This window comes from Beta vulgaris, chromosome 5, assembly GCF_026745355.1.
Source record: "Beta vulgaris subsp. vulgaris cultivar EL10 chromosome 5, EL10.2, whole genome shotgun sequence".
Lineage (NCBI taxonomy): Eukaryota > Viridiplantae > Streptophyta > Magnoliopsida > Caryophyllales > Amaranthaceae > Beta > Beta vulgaris.
In genome coordinates, this window is record NC_079206.1 from 67,297,784 (window position 1) to 67,316,057 (window position 18,274).

General features: G+C 37.5%; 2 protein-coding genes and 1 non-coding gene across 3 annotated transcripts; all 3 read left to right on the forward strand.

Moving 5' to 3' along the window:
• The first annotated feature begins 2,864 nt into the window (after positions 1-2,864).
• LOC104894855 (glycine-rich cell wall structural protein) lies at positions 2,865-4,226 on the forward strand. The gene has a single exon (XM_010681199.3). It carries the CDS (start codon positions 2,865-2,867, stop codon positions 4,224-4,226), a length of 1,362 nt encoding a protein of 453 aa, XP_010679501.2.
• Positions 4,227-9,234: 5,008 nt separating this feature from the next.
• Positions 9,235-13,333, forward strand: LOC104894790 (stachyose synthase-like). Its single transcript, XM_010681113.4, is given in 5 exon segments — positions 9,235-10,092; positions 10,095-11,105; positions 11,199-11,376; positions 11,788-12,155; positions 12,550-13,333. Coding segments are annotated over 5 exon segments (2,583 nt in total). The 5' UTR covers positions 9,235-9,633; the 3' UTR covers positions 13,117-13,333.
• Positions 13,334-18,200: 4,867 nt separating this feature from the next.
• On the forward strand, positions 18,201-18,274 carry TRNAN-GUU (transfer RNA asparagine (anticodon GUU)). The gene has a single exon. It is a non-coding gene; the product is annotated as a tRNA-Asn (tRNA).

The window sequence follows — 18,274 nt, forward strand, 5'->3', positions numbered from 1 at the left end:
CTAGTTTAGTTATTAATTCCTCAATTATTTTTCCTCTCTAGAAGTAGTTAGATAATTGAACATAAATCTGTAGAACTCCTCTCCCTGTGGATCGACCCGTATTTGCCAGTTTCTGCTAAACAGACACTGTGCACTTGCGGTATATTTTAAAACACATCAGCAAACCATGGGCACCGGTGCACGGGCCCGGCAGGCGCCCTAATTCGTAGACTATAATCCAAGATTTTTCCTGTTTTTGGGCCATTTTCCGACTTCTCGGGGCCCGACGGATTTTTTCAACGTGGACCTCCCTAGGGTTCCCAGGATGCCTGAGGATCCCCCATGGGGCCTCAGAACTTCATTTCCTTCCCAATTTTGCCTTTCCTTAGCTCGCTTGGCACGACCCACGCTCGGCCTAGGAGGGCCTCTGGATGGCACCAAACGACCCTTCGACGGTACGAGTGTGCTTTCAAAAGGTCTCCCACGCCCCCGGGGTGCACCCCATGAGCACCGGCTCCCGGATTCGTGGACTATAATCCACGATTTTTCCACTTTTCGGGCCATTTTCTGACTTTTCGGTGTCCAACGAGTTTTTTCATCCCGGACCTTCCTAGGGTCCTTGGGGTGCCTAAGGATCCCCCATGGGGCCTCAAAGCTTCAGTTCTTTACAACTTTTTCCTTCCCTTGGCTCGCTTTGCATGACCCTCGGTAGGCCTATGAGGGCCTCCGGTTGGCACCACCTTCCCCTTTCCAGGGCATGAGTGTGCCTTGAGAGGGCCTCCCACGACCCCGGGGTGCGCCCCATGGGCACCAATGCCCAGGCCCGGCGGGCGCCCGAATTTGTAGACTACAATCCATGATTTTTCCCTTTTTGGGCCATTTTCCGACTTCTCAGGCCCGACGGATGTTTTCGGCCTGGACATCCCTAGGGTTCCCGGGTTGCCTGAGGATCCCCCATGCATGGGGCCTCAGAACTTCATTTCCTTCCCAATTTTGTCTTCCCTTGGCTCGCTTGGGATGACCTACTCTCGGCCTAGGAGGGCCTCCGGATGGCTCCCCATTCCCCATTCTAAGGCACGGGTGTGCGATTATTTATATGTATATTGTAATCATGTCATATGTGTGTATTGCAACCATAGTCAAGGGGTAAGTTCTAAATATATTGGTTGTACTTACGATATTATCCAATATCCACCAGCGGCATGAACCCCACGGGTGCGGTGAATCATCAATCACTTTTCCCTTATCTTTGAGATATCCTATGCAAAACGTCCATCATTTTCTTTTGTTGTTAAGTGGTATACTTCACCATATAACAAAAGCTTGATGCCACATAGTGTTCGAGTCGAACCTCACCGTCATTTTTATTTAGGATTTTAGGGGTTATTGGAGGGGGGCGAATCGAAGCGACATAGAGTTGAATCTCAGTGGATCGTGGCCACAAGGCCACTCTGCCACTTACAATACCCTGTCGCGTAAATGATTCAATAAAGAAAACACATGTATATAGTTAAAGATGGACAAAAGTTTACCATGAATATGACATGACAATCTTCACAAAATTGCATATATAGTAATATTAATTTATCATCGCTTATTACTGCCTATCAAACAAACAAGCTGCAATGATACCGAAAGACAAATCATTAATATAAGCATCTTTACTTAGACAAGCTTCAGCCATTTAATTAGTTTAATTTATTTATGTTTTGTTATCAGTACTTTGTGCAAAATATTTATCAATTTACATATTTTTGTTATCAGTTCAAACATACTAGTATGAATTTATAAGATTACACATATTTGTTTTAAACTTATACATTATATTAATTTATAAACTAAATACAAATATGTATGATCAGATAACAAATATATATTAGTTTATACATATATCTTATATCAGTTTATAAATTGATAACAAATTTGTATAAATTGATATGATATAACTGACAACAAATATGTATAGACTAATATGAAATTTTCTTAAATAGATAATATATATAGACAAAACCTCGTATAACTAATGAAATGGTCTTAGCAAATTTTTTCTTAAGTTAATAATCACTGAAGTGTACGTTCTTTGAAGCATAAGCTTATATATTGAACTGAACTTTTTTTGTTATAAATCTTACTGCCGACACTAGTCACACTACTATAACGTTACAAAAATACTCCAAAAGTGCACCACAAAAACTTTAGGCTTAAAGCAAAATACTACAATATCTTTGATCAGAATCACAACACCAAAACAAGCTAAGACAATGCTAATGCTGTAATATCTAGATCATAAAAGCATTATCATGAGTCATGAGACTGATCATGACCGACAAAAAGTGACAACTTAAATTTTATTCGAGTTTATACATTTACCAGTTTTTCAAAGATACAATTAAAGAACCACATGGAATTGCAAAAACTATGTACCTTATCTTTGACGAAAGTTTATATGAATTATTTGATGATAAAATGATCTGGAGTAATATTAACACGTTAATATATGTGTTCCAATATTCCATGCATTAGGAGTGTACGTATAGCGTAGTAGTTACTAGCTGATAATTCACACTCTTAGTGGGTAGAAAGTAGGTGTTAGGTAATATATCTTAATCAAAAATGAAATAAAATAAGCACCGTCTATTAAATGTTTGGATCAACCAAGGTCAAGCAACTTGAAAAATGATCTTTGCCTGTTTGCCGCACACAATACCACGTATGCACTTCTGAGAGAGTAGTAGCACTAGTACTACTCTGCAATATCCAATTTAGTGGGGTTGTACTGTCATTTTCCTAGCACTAATTTTCCTATAAATAGGGTACGTAAGTTTGCAATTTAGTATTCAATCCAGCAAAAAGATAAGTAGAGTGTGTGAGTGAGCTGAAAGAAAATGGGGAAGTTTTTGAGAGTTTTAGGAATGTCCTTTTTAGTGTTATCAGTTGCGGTGTTGTTTGTAGGATTGGCTGAGGGAAGACAATTGGAGCAAACGAGCAATGTGGGTAAGGAGGGTTGTGTAGGAGAGGAAGGTGGTTATGGTGGCGGCATTGGTGGTGGCAAAGGGGGTGGTTATGGAGGTGGCCAAGGAGGCGGCCTTGGTGGTGGATATGGAGGTGGTGTCGGAGGAGGTCATGGAGGAGGTGTAGGAGGCGGTATTGGAGGTGGCCATGGTGGTGGTGTAGGAGGTGGTTATGGAGGAGGCCATGGAGGTGGTGCAGGAGGAGGTATAGGTGGTGGTCATGAGGGCGGTGGTGTAGGAGGTGGTTATGGAGGAGGTCATGGGGGTGGTGCAGGAGGAGGTATTGGTGGTGGTCATGGAGGTGGAGTTGGTGGTGGTTATGGAGGAGGCAAGGGTGGAGGTGTTGGAGGTGGTCATGGAGGTGGAGTTGGTGGTGGTTACGGAGGAGGTGTAGGAGGTGGTCATGGAGGTGGAGTTGGTGGTGGTTATGGAGGAGGTAGCCAAGGAGGTGGTCATGGAGGTGGAGTTGGTGGTGGTTATGGAGGAGGCAAAGGTGGAGGAGTAGGAGGAGGTGCTGGTGGAAGCTACGGAGGAGGTCATGAGGGTGGTATTGGTGGAGGCCAGGGAGGAGGAATTGGTGGTGGCCACGGAGGTGGTGTAGGAGGAGGTGCTGGTGGAGGCTACGGAGGAGGTCATGAGGGTGGTATTGGTGGAGGCCAAGGAGGAGGAATTGGTGGTGGCCACGGAGGTGGTGTAGGAGGAGGTGCTGGTGGAGGCTACGGAGGTGGTCATGAGGGTGGTATTGGTGGAGGCCAAGGAGAAGGAATTGGTGGTGGCCACGGAGGTGGTGCAGGAGGAGGTGCTGGTGGAGGCTACGGAGGAGGTCATGAAGGTGGTATTGGTGGAGGCCAAGGAGGAGGAATTGGTGGTGGCCACGGAGGTGGTGTAGGAGGAGGTGTTGGTGGAGGCTATGGAGGAGGTCATGAGGGTGGTATTGGTGGAGGCCAAGGAGGAGGAATTGGTGGTGGTCACGGAGGTGGTGTCGGAGGAGGTGCTGGTGGTGGATACGGAGCAGGTCATGGAAGTGGAGTAGGAGGAGGAGTCGGTGGTGGATATGGACATGGAGGTGGTGCAGGTGGCGGCTATGGAGGTGGTCATGAAGGAGGTATTGGAGGCGGTTATGGAGGAGGACACGAAGGTGGCTATGGGGGAGGAGCCGGTGGTGGTGCCGGTGGAGGAGCTGGAGGGGGCTATGGTGGTGGTCATGGAGGAGGATATGGAGGTGGTGGCTACTAAGGTGGAACCGTCTAACGTAGAGCTCATAAAATCTCCGAAAGTTTGCCATTGGCAATCATGCGTTTACTAGTAGTTCAATTATGATAGCTAGTTAGGTATTGTATAAGCCATGCATGCATGTGCATGCACATGCATTGTTAGTTCGTAAATTTGGCCGTGTAAGACTAAAGCTTTTGTAAGAAATAAGGTCATCTAAAGTACCTTTTCTTTTTTCTTTCACAATCGTTTGCTTCTGGATATCTTAGAATATGTATCAAGAATTCTGCTCCTTTTTTTATAAATTTCATAAGCTCATGATTTAGTTAATCATTGCCGTCTTACTTTGCGCTTTTTTATTTGTTACCTTGTTGTTAGACTTTGTTCACGTTGCACTTTAGAGATATGCAATATGTTAACTAAACATTCACAAAACTATATCCTCGCAAGTTAAACTATAAAAAGTGACTATTTTAAATAATAATTCAAAGCAGTTGTCTCAAGTTAAACTATATCATGATTAGGTGTTATTTAGTTAACATTTTAATTCATAAGAATAAGTTTTTTTTATGGAAAAAAATAAGTTTTTTTTACGGGGAAAAAATAAGTCTAATTTCCTAGAATATTAGAACCAAAAAGGTTGTTTAGATAACATGTTCTTAGAAAGTTTTTTATGACAATGAAACCAACACATCAAGATACTACATACAAAAAATTTGCACATTGCTACATATAATTAGTAAACTACATTGTTTCATTGTCCAAATTAAATATTATGTACATATATGTATTACTCAGATAACAATTTTATGTAATTCAAGCAAAGAAGATAAGACAGTTAATTGAACAAAATACCATTACATAGCAATTCAAACCCTTCATATACAACTTCAAAAGAAAAAATCATTGAGATACACTAACACGATATAATAATTGCCTTCAACTTATATTTTAGCAATTAATTGAAGATTCAATAAGTACTACCTAAAATATATAGAGTTGGATAAGCTCATTTTTCAGTTTACAAAGACGTTAAAGGCATAAGTGTTATATTCAAGTTAGCTTGTAAGTCTTATATTTAGTTTACAAAGATCTCTTTAAAAAAAAAAAGTTAGCTCGTAATAAAATATTAAACTTAACATTGTCTTACTAGTAAAATCCATAAAACATTTTGTAACTCGATATTGTCTCATATATCTATGTGCACTCCTAAAAAATATAATATTTTTTCCTCTAAAAATCAATTTGATATCTACACTTGAATATAATTAATTAGTCTTGGCCATTCTATCAGGTCTATAGGTTGACTTACAAAGACAAAGGATGTTATTCGTGCAAAAAAATTTCTACTATTATGATATATATCCTTGATGAGTTAATATATATGTGATTTAATAGAATATTTCTCGAACAATTTCAATATCCATATATCTATTATCGCAAAAAACATACAAATTATATTAAAATTAAAGTCTTATTCTAAGTAACATTGCTAATTCGCCATTTTTCACCTATTAGGCTACCATTTTTTGCTCATGAGTCCTAAGTGTGCCAAAACAAAGTTGTGACAGTATTTTGGATTTTCACTCACCTCTAGATGGGCCTCCAAAATCAGCGGATAATAAAGAAATGAGCTTTTGTAGAATTCATAATTTTGGGTAAGGCCATGATTTTGGTCTCAATTGGTTCATGCATACGTCTCAAGCCCAATTGCCAAATTCTGGCCCACTCGACACAAGTGATAAAAAGGAGAATCCCTCTAAGCTCAGCAAACAAAATACTTATGGTAGCCTTTTGTCTTTATTTTACTAGGATAATTTAATATAAGTTGCATATGATCAATAATTAAATATTACATTCGAATCCTATAAAAAAAGTAGTTAAAAATTGACACTTCAATTGTTTTAGGACTTAATTAATTGTTGGCTTAACTCAGGCTATGTTCCGAGTCATTGCATATAATTCATTTTTTTTTTAATGAAATAATTGAATTACATATCGCCAAGCCATATTAATGTGTATATTCAGATAATACAGGGTGACCTTTAATGCTTCGAAATATAGATGAACAATTATGTGTTTTGCTTAATAAAATAACAATGAAGTTGCTTTTTCAGAGATTGAATGTGCACTTGTATATCATAGATCTAACTTCTAAAGTGTTAATATATAAATTTAACATCTACATTAATCATACTTTTTAATTTTTTAAAATAGAAATATTATTATGTCTTTAAATAAAAAAAAATCACAAATATTATAGAAATGTAATGAGCAATTATGTGTGTTGTATAATAAACGAACAACGAAGTTGCTCATTTGGAGGTTGAATCCGCATGTAGTTATATACTTTTTACGTTATAATTTAATACTCGCAACATTAAAAAGTTTACAAACTACAAAAACCTAGGAAATGAGATGTGTAGCTAGATAGAAAAAGAACCCTATATGTTAAGAGAGAGAAAGAATAAATATATATTGCTAAATTAATTGTCAATATTACAAGTAATAAAAAAACTTTTAATATGAGAAACATTACAAGTATAAAAAAATAAACGAAATATTCTATATACTTAGGGTTTAGTAAACATAAAATAGGTTTAGTAACTTTAGTCTAATGCATTACTCATGTGAAACCATTTCATATATTAGTTTACCAATAATATGGGGGTAACTTTTGTATTTTTTTTCCACCCTGAAAAAGAAACATATACTTTTTTTAATAGTATTACGAAAAACGAATACTCTAGCTTTCATTGCCTTATTGGCCAACTCAAATGTTCCAGAGAAATCCACTCCCCTTCTTTACAAAGGTGGACAAAGCTACAAGAGGGTACCCCCTCATAAGTTATGTTGACTAACGCCACCCCCATAATGATTATTTTAATAAATTTTTAGAAAGTTAAACAGGATTGGATTACGTCTCGAATAAGGAAAATTTTCATTTATTAATATTATACTTTTAAGATGATAACCGCTAAATGTACAGGTCTAGTGATTAAGACGACTTTTGTATATGTTTTTGAGATTTCGGGATCAAATTCTATACTATGCAATTTCTATTTTTTTTTATTGTTGTTGATTGCATGGAGTAAAACTCCCTTAAGGAGGTCACCACGTGACACCGTTTTTTTGTTTAAGCACGTCTTTAATATATTAGTATAGATGGTTAAATTTTTTTACTTTATTAGTTTCTTGAGGAAGAAGTCATGAGTGACATATATAATATTATTTTATACTTCATTTTGCACATTGATCAAGTACTTTATAGCCAACTTGCAAATGTCTAGAATGTTTGTGGCCTGCCTTATTTAATTTAGAAAAGATTTCATATTTGTCTAATTTCAAGTAGTAATTTTATTTTAATTTCCTGCTAGATTGCCATAGTTTCATAATTAACATCCCAATTTTTTTTATTTCTTGTTGTTTTCTTGCCGACCTAATGAAGATAAACTAACATGTCATTTTTGGTCACCACTCACCCCCAATCACTCACCTAAACTTCTAAATATAGACAAAGATATAAATGAAAGGGGCCTCTTGCTATAATTTCCAAAATTTTAATTGACATTCGAGTGCAACCAATGTCAAAAAGCTAGCAAGAAAACTTATGTTTGGAGGTTTTTACATCAAATGAATTTACTATAAATGAGGAATTAGTAAAAGTTATCCTCATTTTGAATTTTCTATTACTAACAAAAAAGATCGAAATGCTCTTAATTAAGATTTAAAAAAAAAATATTTAAAAACAAAATAGCATGTAAAATATAACTTAACACAACAATAAATTTGAGTTTCAAGTTCAAAGAATTCCGAAACCTACGTGACTCAATTTCTGGATGCGTCACTGGACTTTCAGCTTGGGTAAGTTGAGCTTCCAACTTATACCATGTTTCCCGTTTAATTGTTGATAATTTGCATGTTTAACTATTAGCTCCCTTTTGGTCAATAGGCTTGCCCGGAGGAGGTTGCACGTTTCGCCTACCCTTAACCTAGATCGAAGTTGGCATTCCACACAATAATTAGGGGAAGTAGGAAAAATTCGAGTTACAATACAAACCGCGTCTATAACTCTATGGTATTATTTTTTTTCTCTAAAATAAGATAAAAAAACATTAGGAGAATCTCCGCTCGAGGGAACTCCTAATGCAGTCTACGGTTACTACTTTATAGCATCATGCAGTATTCAGTATAGTTGTATAGATAACGTAAAACTTGGTGCCATGAATAATTCTTTGTCCTCTCAATCTCATGCAAGGAGAGAATAAACTCTACGCATCTGAATCTTGAAAAGGTAATATTAGTATTACATTATGCATAGTACTTGCTATTTCCTAATCTTAAGAGACTTTTATTGGCAAAATTTTCATAACATTTACTTTCAATGCCAAGTGTCTTTCTTTCCATCTGATGACCCACCAGCTCCTCTTCTTCGTATGTACAGTGAACATCTATCCATGCATGAACTTATTAACATGATAAATTGACACAGTCACATAGACACATACTTATGATGAAATGACATTCATGATGTTACCTTAATGATAATTATATACTTCTTCTCACATCCATAATAATAATATATATCCATGAAGTATATAATTATGATGATGATAATAATGCCATGATAGTATGTATATTAATCTCAGTCCCTGCCACCTTACCTTACTATATCCTATATAGCATGAGTACTTTTTCTAGGTGATGTACTCGTACCTGTATCCGTATACGTATTCGTTCCTAAAAATTTCAAACTCTTGCCGTTTTCTGTCCCTGTATCCAAATCCGCACCCTTATCTGCAACCTAGACTATATCCATATGCATTTCATGTCACATTCATAGCACTTTTTCCCTTAAAAGAACCAATAAAAAAAATAGCAACAAAGTATTGTATGTAGCTACCATTGAATGATCTAGAAAATACTTGAGCTCTAAAAAATTTCTTAACATATATTTCCAGAAAAGGGTCCTACACATTATCTTCTATTTATAGATTGCGTTGGCTTCTCACTTATCATCACAGAATTCTAATTCATTATTTTTCTCTCCTCCAAAGTTCTTCCTTGGTTTTATTGCTTGCTTACCAGCTCAACTAATTCTTTTTCCAGTAACTTCCTTTGTTTTAAGTTGCTAATATTTGTGTTAATTGTTTATAACACAATCTTTTTTTGTGCATATAATCGATTTTCATACTATAATTTCAAGCCTATACTTCCTTTGCAAGTTTATATCATATACTTACTAGTTACTTTACTACCCACAAATTTTTTATTGTTTTAACCTTAAAAACATTGATTTCATTGCTTAACTTCTTAAAAAACAGCACAAAAATCCCTGCATTTTTTGGTTGTTAAAAATCTTGTACTTTTTGTCCTGTAATATTTCCTCTGTTTTCCCCTGTTTTCTCTGTTTTTTTACCTTAATTCATCCATGGCTCCCCCAAATGACCTAGATGTACCAATCATTAGTCTAATCAAAGAAAAATCCTTGGAACAATATTTTGATTTATCCCGTGATAGAAAACTAAGTATCAAAGGTGTGACTTTACTGTCTGAAATCCCAAATAATGTCTCCTTCACTGAATTCTCCTCTATTTGCAACTACTCTAAATCAGATGCTCCTTTTCCTCTTCTTCAACGTGTACAATCAACCTCTCATAGAGGCGGATTCTTCGGTTTCGAAGTCGAAGAACCCGCCAATATGATCATTAACTCCCTAGGAAAATTCCATGATAGGAACTTCCTAAGCATCTTTAGGTTCAAAACATGGTGGTCTACACAATGGGTAGGAAAATGTGGGTCAGATTTACAAATGGAGACTCAATGGGTGTTGCTCGAGGTACCCGAAATCGAGTCATATGTTCTCATTGTGCCCCTGATTGAGGATAGTTTTTTAGGTCTGCCCTTCATCCTGGGGATGATGGGCATGTAATGATTTGTGTTGAGAGTGGTTCTAGTGAAGTTATAGAGTCCAATTTTAAGGCTATAGTTTATGTTCATGTATGTGATAACCCTTATAATATAATGAAAGAAGCATTTAGTGCTATTAGGGTACATCTTAACACATTTAGGCTCTTAGAAGAGAAGAAAATTCCTAGTATTGTGGATAAATTTGGTTGGTGTACTTGGGATGCATTTTATTTGAGTGTTGAACCTAAGGGTGTTTTTCATGGAGTGGATGAATTTTCTCAAGGTGGGTTTCCAATTAGGTTTTTGATCATTGATGATGGATGGCAAAGTGTTATTTGTGATGAGGATAACATACATGAAGATAAGAATAAGAGTCTTGTTCTTGGTGGTGAACAAATGACTTTGAGACTTTATAGATTTGATGAAGGAGAAAAGTTTAGGAAATACAAAGGTGGTATGTTGTTAGGGTCTAACCCTTTACCTTACAATCCTATGAAGCCAAAATTGATCATCTCGAAAGCTATTGAGATCGAGCATGCTGAGAAGGAACGAATGAGGGCTGATATCGATTTATCAGCCCTCGAGGAGAAGATCCTAATGTTGAAGCAAGAGCTAGATGAGTTGATGGGAGGAGATGATCAAAGCGAGGGCGATACAAGTGATCAAAGTTGTGAAGTTGAAGAATATGGTATGAAGGCTTTTACTAAGGATCTTAGGAAAAAGTTTAAGGGTTTAGATGATATATGGGTTTGGCATGCTCTTTGTGGTGCTTGGGGTGGTGTTAGGCCTGAAACAACACATCTTAATGCAAGTGTAATACCTTGTAAATTGTCACCTGGTTTAGCTGGAACAATGGATGATCTTGCTGTGGAGAAAATTGTTGAAGGTGGAATTGGACTTGTTCATCCTGATCAAGCTAGTGATTTGTATGATTCTATGCATTCATATCTTTCTAGTGTTGGTATTACTGGTGTTAAAGTTGATGTTATACAAGTAAGTATCTATACTTTTAACCTTAAATTTCTCCTATTTTCTTACTAATATAGTGATAGGATGTTAAGTTTTGCAGTCGAATTTTTTTTGCAGACACTTGAATATGTATCTGAGAAATTTGGAGGAAGGGTAGAGTTAGCAAAGAAATATTATGATGGATTGTCCAAATCTTTGAAGAAGAATTTCAATGGTAGTAACCTTCTTTCTAGTATGGAGCAATGCAATGACTTTCTATTCCTTGGAACTAAACAAATATCCATGGGAAGAGTAGGTAATAAGAAAATTGAATCTGTTCTTTTCACTTGAATTTTCCCTATACGAAGTTATTTGAATTTATTTCAAATGTCGAGAAAGATAGTGTCAAAGGACCAATTCAACCAAAAGCTTAAGTTGATGGTTGGAGTCCCAGGAATAGTTCAATACTCTATCATACCCCCTCACCTAGCACTAAATATTCTAGTTAGGAAGGAGGGGGTGGATGAGATTTGAACCAGTGACCTTTATGTCACGTTGGCTCCGATACCATGTCAAATGACCAACTCAACCAAAAGCTTAAGATGATGGTTGGAGTCTCAGGAATAGTTTAATACTCTATCAGATAGGTCTTCAATATCCTATTGATTTATTTTTTGTACTAACTCGGTTTTAATGATGGTTATGATGTTGAAAACATCAAAATTAGGTGATGATTTTTGGTTCCAAGATCCAAATGGGGACCCAAATGGGGTGTTTTGGCTACAAGGGGTGCATATGATCCATTGCTCATATAATAGCTTATGGATGGGTCAGATTTTCCACCCTGATTGGGACATGTTCCAGAGTGATCACGTTTGTGCTAAGTTCCACGCCGGTGCTCGCGCCATCTGTGGTGGACCGATCTATGTTAGTGACTCACTTGGTGGCCATGACTTTGATCTCCTTGAGAAGCTTGTTTACCCTGATGGAACCATCCCTATATGTCAACATTTTACACTTCCAACTAGGGATGTTCTCTTCAAGAACCCACTCTTTGATCAAGAATCTATTCTTAAGTTATGGAACTTCAATAAGGTATTGTTCTTGATCTTCTATTAGGTTATATTTTTATGAAATTCCATGCTCGAATATATCAACAAATACAACAACTGACACAAAGTACTTTATTTAGACTTTTTCTTTGTCCGTTCAATAATTTTCGATAGGAAAATAAATTAGGGCACTTGTCCTCTTTCTTAGTCGGGACTCTGAATTGATAGGACAACTCTCATTCTCAGTTTGTGAGTGTCTCGCCAAGAGAATAAGGAACTCAGAGCGTTATAAATGGATTTTTTTGGATACATGCAAAAAAGTTATTTGACTATGTCTTGTATCATCATTGTTTCGGTACTTGCTTGGAGAGATTGAGAATAAGTAATTAATTTTATGTATTTTAGAGCTCACATGTGTGTATTTTTTATGTTTGAAGTATGGAGCTGTTATTGGAGCATTTAATTGTCAAGGAGCAGGGTGGGATAAGGAGCTAAGAAGAATTAAGGGTTACAAGCAATGTTACAAAACTATGGAAGGTTTGATACGTATAAAGGATATAGAGTGGGACCAAACATTGGAAAGCATAGAAATGGGTTATGCTAACGAATATGTGGTATACCTTAACCAAGTAGACTCACTTATGTTGGTGACACTCGACTCCGACCCAATTCATGTCGTGTTGATTCCCTCATCTTTCGAACTTTTAAGCTTTGTTCCGGTCAAGATGCTAGGACAAGGTGTCAAGTTCGCGCCAATTGGCCTTAGCAACATGTTTAACAGTGGAGGAACTATCCAAGAACTTGAGTTTGGGGACTTAAGTGCAAAGATGAAGATCAAAGGAAAAGGTACTTTGTTGGCATATTCAAATGAGGCACCAAAGAAGTGCATTGTTAATAATGAGGAAGTGGAATTTCAGTGGTCTAATGATGAGAACAAGTTGGTGACTTATTTGCCTTGGATTGAAGAGCTTGGTGGTGTTTCTGAAGTCATTGTTCAATATTGATGAAGAATCAGTGACATATACTTTGGACACTTTGAGAGTTACTAATATTTTGGTTTTATTAGTTTCATTGAATCCTTTTGTTTGATTATTTTATTTTCTGTCATTATATTATAATTGTGTTATGTAATTCACTTGTGTAAATTGTAAGTATAACTACATGATTTGGAGTGGAGATTGATGAGGAAAAATTTGCATATAAATTTTAATTTCAAAGTTTGATTTTGTGTATAGTTAAAGGCATAGGCGGCTAAGGCCATGTGCAGGGAGAGCAACTGCATAGGGCCCCCAAATATAAGGGGCCCAGTTTTATTAGTTGTCCTTTTAAAGAGAAAAAAAACCTAACTCTAATTAAAAACTATTCATTTCCAATATTATAGAGTGTAATGTTGGATGCAAATTTTATTTATTTTTTTGTTTGGTGTTTATTCTCCTCCTATTCTCCAAAAAAGACTAAAAAAGACCATTAATGACCCTCCCATCTCTTCCTATTTACCAAAAAAAAAAATGTAATTTTTATAATTTAATTTAGCACAGGGCCCCTAATATTATGAGACGGCCCTGGTTAAAGGCCGAAAACTTGACTTTCTCGCCGAAAATAGTGTTTTTGGTATCTTTTAACAAAATTTAAATTTAGGTTAGTATATCCCCACAAAAAAATTTAGTGACGTATATCCCCCACAAAATGCTCTATTGCCTTGATATATTCCCGCAAAAAAAACTCTTTTCTTTTTGTATCTCTTATTAGGTGGCCAACTATTTTTTTTTTTTTTTGATTAAGAACGATAATTGGTTCGAAGACCAACCCCTACTAGGCTACTCGCTTGCAGGGCAGGCCAGCTCAGAGGTTGAATATAAGGCCAAATAGCCCAGAATTAAATTCCCGATATATTATCAGGATGAGAATTCGAACCCTGGCCTGAACAATACCTTGAAATTCGAGATAATACTCCATTGAGCTATCACTCTTCCTCAAGTCGCCAACTATTAGAATTACATAAACATTCATGGATAAACCTTTGTTCCTAGCTACTAAAACCCCCCCAACAACTAATTAACAAGTAGCCTAAGAAGAGGCTTATCTGTCAGAAAGTTGATCAATCCAACAGTGATATGATCTAAAGACAAGTCAATTACGTGAAGAGTGTGTAACTTTGCAGGCATATACTTCTGAATGTTTATGGCCTACTGATTTGCTAAACGACATGAAGAAAGGGGTGAAAGTCCTTCGACCGACCAACCATAACTTATAACTAACTTAACCGCTTAACAGTTAGCAATATATAAACATTATCCTGATTTAAACCTAATTCTGAAATTTACATATTGGTCATATTGACTAGAACAAGTGGTATTACCATATTCAAGCACGGTTGCACGCAAATTACGCAATAGTCCATGCATCATGCATGCATGCGTACTCGTGAGTCATTATTTTGAATGTTGCTCATGGTACAAATTACTCTCTTTAGTATTTATTCTTACAAGATTGCCTTATTTTAATTTTAGTATGTCTTTAAAAATTGACTCATTTCAATTAAATTTCTCTCCCTTTCTCTTATCCTACATTCTAATAGACAAAATTACTATCAATGACTTAATACAACTCTTAAAAAAGTGAAAGAATAAATGTGGGGAAAAAAATTAGAGTGTTGAATGAGGTACAACATGCATCAGAACACCATAAAGCGATGTACAATTGTATCCCAATTGAGTATATATTATAACTAGGATATCCTTTACGAATGTTATTACATTTCTCAGATGATGGTATTAGGTCCAGGCACACTCTAATGTGACGTTGCGCGGGTGCTTCGCATCATTTTTGTTGCCTCAAAAAGCCTCTAAATATCCTTGTTCATTTCTCGTGAAACTCAAAACCTCGAATGAACGTAAAGGCATCCATGTATTCATCCAAGTCACATAACTCATTTCAAATGACCTCCCATGTCCCTAGGAGGCATCTCGTGGCGTTCGGAGCTCGGGCCCCGAAAAAGTCTGAAAGCGTGTATTATAACCTTCAATTTTGGTTGTTTTGCGACATTTTTGGACTTTTTCAAGCTTTGTCATATTTTCTCCCGAAAAAATTCTAAGATGTGCCGACGTGACTTGTAACGTTGCGCATCTGCTTGGCACCATTTGCATTGCTTCAAAAAGCCTCTAATCACCCATTTATTCATTTTCTTGTGAAACCCAAAATTGCCTCGAAACAAACGTAAAACCATCCATATATTCGTTTCAAACCACATGACTTCTTTCCAATGACCTCACATGGCCCTAGGAGGCATCCCATGTCGTTCGAAGATCGGGTATGGGGAAAGTCCAAAAACGTGTATTATAACCTTCAATTTTGGCTGTTTTTGGGACTTTTTTGACTTCTCCGATCCTGGTCATATTTTATCCCAAAACATTCCTAGCAGTGCCGACGTGACTTGTAACGTTGCATGGGTCCTTGCCACAATTTGCATTGATTCGAAAAGCCTCAAACACCCCATTTGTTCATTTCTCGTGAAACCCAAATTGCCTCGAAATGAACGTAAATGCATCCACTTATTCGTTCCAAGCCACATGACTCCTTTCCAATGACCTACCATTTCCCTAGGAGGAATCATATGGTGTTCTTAGCTCGGACCTCGGGAAAGCCTGAAAGCGTGTATTATAACTTTCAATTTTGGTTGTTTTTGAGACATTTTTGGACTTTTCTGGGTCTGGTCATATTTTCTACCGAAACATTCCTAGAAAGCCAACGTGACTTGTAACGTTGCGCGGGTGCTTAGCACCATTTGTGTTGCATCGAAAAGCATCTAAACACCCCATTTGTTCATTTCTCTTGAAGCCTAAAATTGCCTAGAAATGAACGTAAAGGCATCCATATATTCGTTCCAAGCTACACGACTCCTTTTCATTGATCTCCCATGGCCCTAGGAGGCCGCGGCATTCGCAGCTCGGGCCCCGAGAAAAACCGAAAGCGTGTATTATAACCTTCAATTTTGGCTGTTTTTGGAATATTTTTATACTTCTGAGGGTCTAGTCATATTTTCTCCCGAAACATTTCTAGGAGTGCCGATGTGACTTGTAACGTTATGCGGGTCCTTGGCACAATTTTCATTGCCTCAAAACGCCTCTAACACTCCATTTGTTCATTTCTCGTGAAATCCAAATTGCCTCGAAATGAACGGAAAGGCATCCACATATTCGTTCCAAGCTACATGACTCCTTTCCAATGACCTACCATGTCCCTAGGAGGCATTCTGTGGCGTTCGAAGCTCGGACCCCAGGATAGTCCGAAAACGTGTATTATAACCTTCTATTTTGGCTATTTTTGGGACATTTTTGGACTATTTCGGGCATGGTCATATTTTCTCCCAAAACGTTCGTAGCAAAGCCGACATGACTTGTAATGTTGCGCGGGTGCTTGGCACCATTTGTGTTGCTTCGAAAAGCCTCTAAACACCCCATTTGTTCATTTCTCGTAAAACCTAAAATTGCCACGAAATGAACGTAAATGCATCCATATATTCGTTTCAAGCCACATGAGCTACCATGGCCCTAAAAGGCATCCCGTGTCGTTTGGAGCTCGGACCCCGAGAAAGTCCGAAAGCGTGTATTATAATCTTCAGTTTTGGCTCTTTTTGGGACATTTTTGGACTTCTACGGGGCTGGTCACGTTTTCTCCCGAGACGTTCCTAGGAAAGTTGATGTGATTTGTAGCGTTGTGTAGGTGCTTGGCACCATTTGTGTTGCCTGGAATAGCCACTAAACACCCCATTAGTTCATTTCTCGTGAAACCCAAATTTGCCTCGAAATGAACGTAAATGCATGCATATATTTGTTCTAAGCTACATGACTCCTTTCTAATGACCTCCCATGTCGCAAGGAGACATCCCGTGGCGTCCATAGCTCGGGCCCGGAAAAGTCGAAAAGCGTGTATTAACCTTCAATTTTGGCTGTTTTTGGAACATTTTTGGACTTTTACGGTGTTGGTCACATTTTCTCCCGAAATGTTCCTAGAAAAAGCCGACGTGACTTGAAGTGTGTTGTGCGGGTTCTTGGCACCATTTGTGTTGCCTGGAAAAACCTCTAAATACCCCATTTGCTTATTTCTCGTGAAACCCGAATTTGCCTCGAAATGAACGTAAAGGTATCCACATATTTGTTCCAAGTCACATGACTCCTTTCCAATAACCTACCATGTCCCTAGGAGACATCCCGTGGCTTTCGGAGGTCGGACCCCGGGAAAGTCCGAAAGTGTGTATTATAACCTTCAATTTTGGTTGTTTTTGGGACATTTTCGGACTTCTTTGGATCTGGTCATTTTTTATCCCGAAACGTTCCTAGGAAAGCCGACGTGACTTGTAACGTTGCGCGTGTCCTTGGCAGTATTTGGCACCATTTGTGTTGCCTCGAAAAGCCTCCGAACACCCCATTTGTTCATTTCTCGTGTAACCCAAAATTGTCTCGAAATGAACGTAAAGGCATCCATATATTCCTTCCAAGCTACATGACTGCTTTCCAATGACCTCCCAAGGCCCTAGGAGGCATCCCGTGGTGTTCGGAGCTCGAGCCCTGAGAAACTCCAAAAGCGGGGTTTATTGATTTACACATCCTTACTTCTACTTATGTAGTTCTGTAAGTGAGGTTTTCTTTTCTCATAATGCAAAGCGATGGCCTCCAGGTTTATTTTTGCCAAGAGGGTTGATTATGTGGTGGCTTCTTATTATATTATGTCTTTTCCTATATGGTGATTTATTTATTTTATATTTTGGACACTTAAAGCATGATTAAAAGCTGGTTGAGATGGTAATTGTGTCATGTTATAATAGCAAAAGGTCGCGGGTTCAAATCTTGTTGCAAGCTAAATTTACTTTTGTTAATCGACGTGACTTATGTACACATTGAATAATTATATATAGTGGAATAATAGAGGTGACACGTAGCATGTATACATTGTTATGCACGCCTTTTAATATATTTGTATAGATAAATACCTCATCTCACACTTCCTAAAAGAGAGAAATTCCCATGATTTTCTGGATAAACCAAAGAAATTAAATAAATATAGTAAATATGATTATGAATTCACAAAAGCTGGAATAGCTCAGTTGGTTAGAGCGTGTGGCTGTTAACCACAAGGTCGGAGGTTCGACCCCTCCTTCTAGCG

What these genes read in the sequence shown, in the direction of transcription:
- LOC104894855 (XM_010681199.3), top strand. Translation starts at nt 2,865, where the DNA reads ATGGGGAAGTTTTTGAGAGTTTTAGGAATGTCCTTTTTAGTGTTATCA.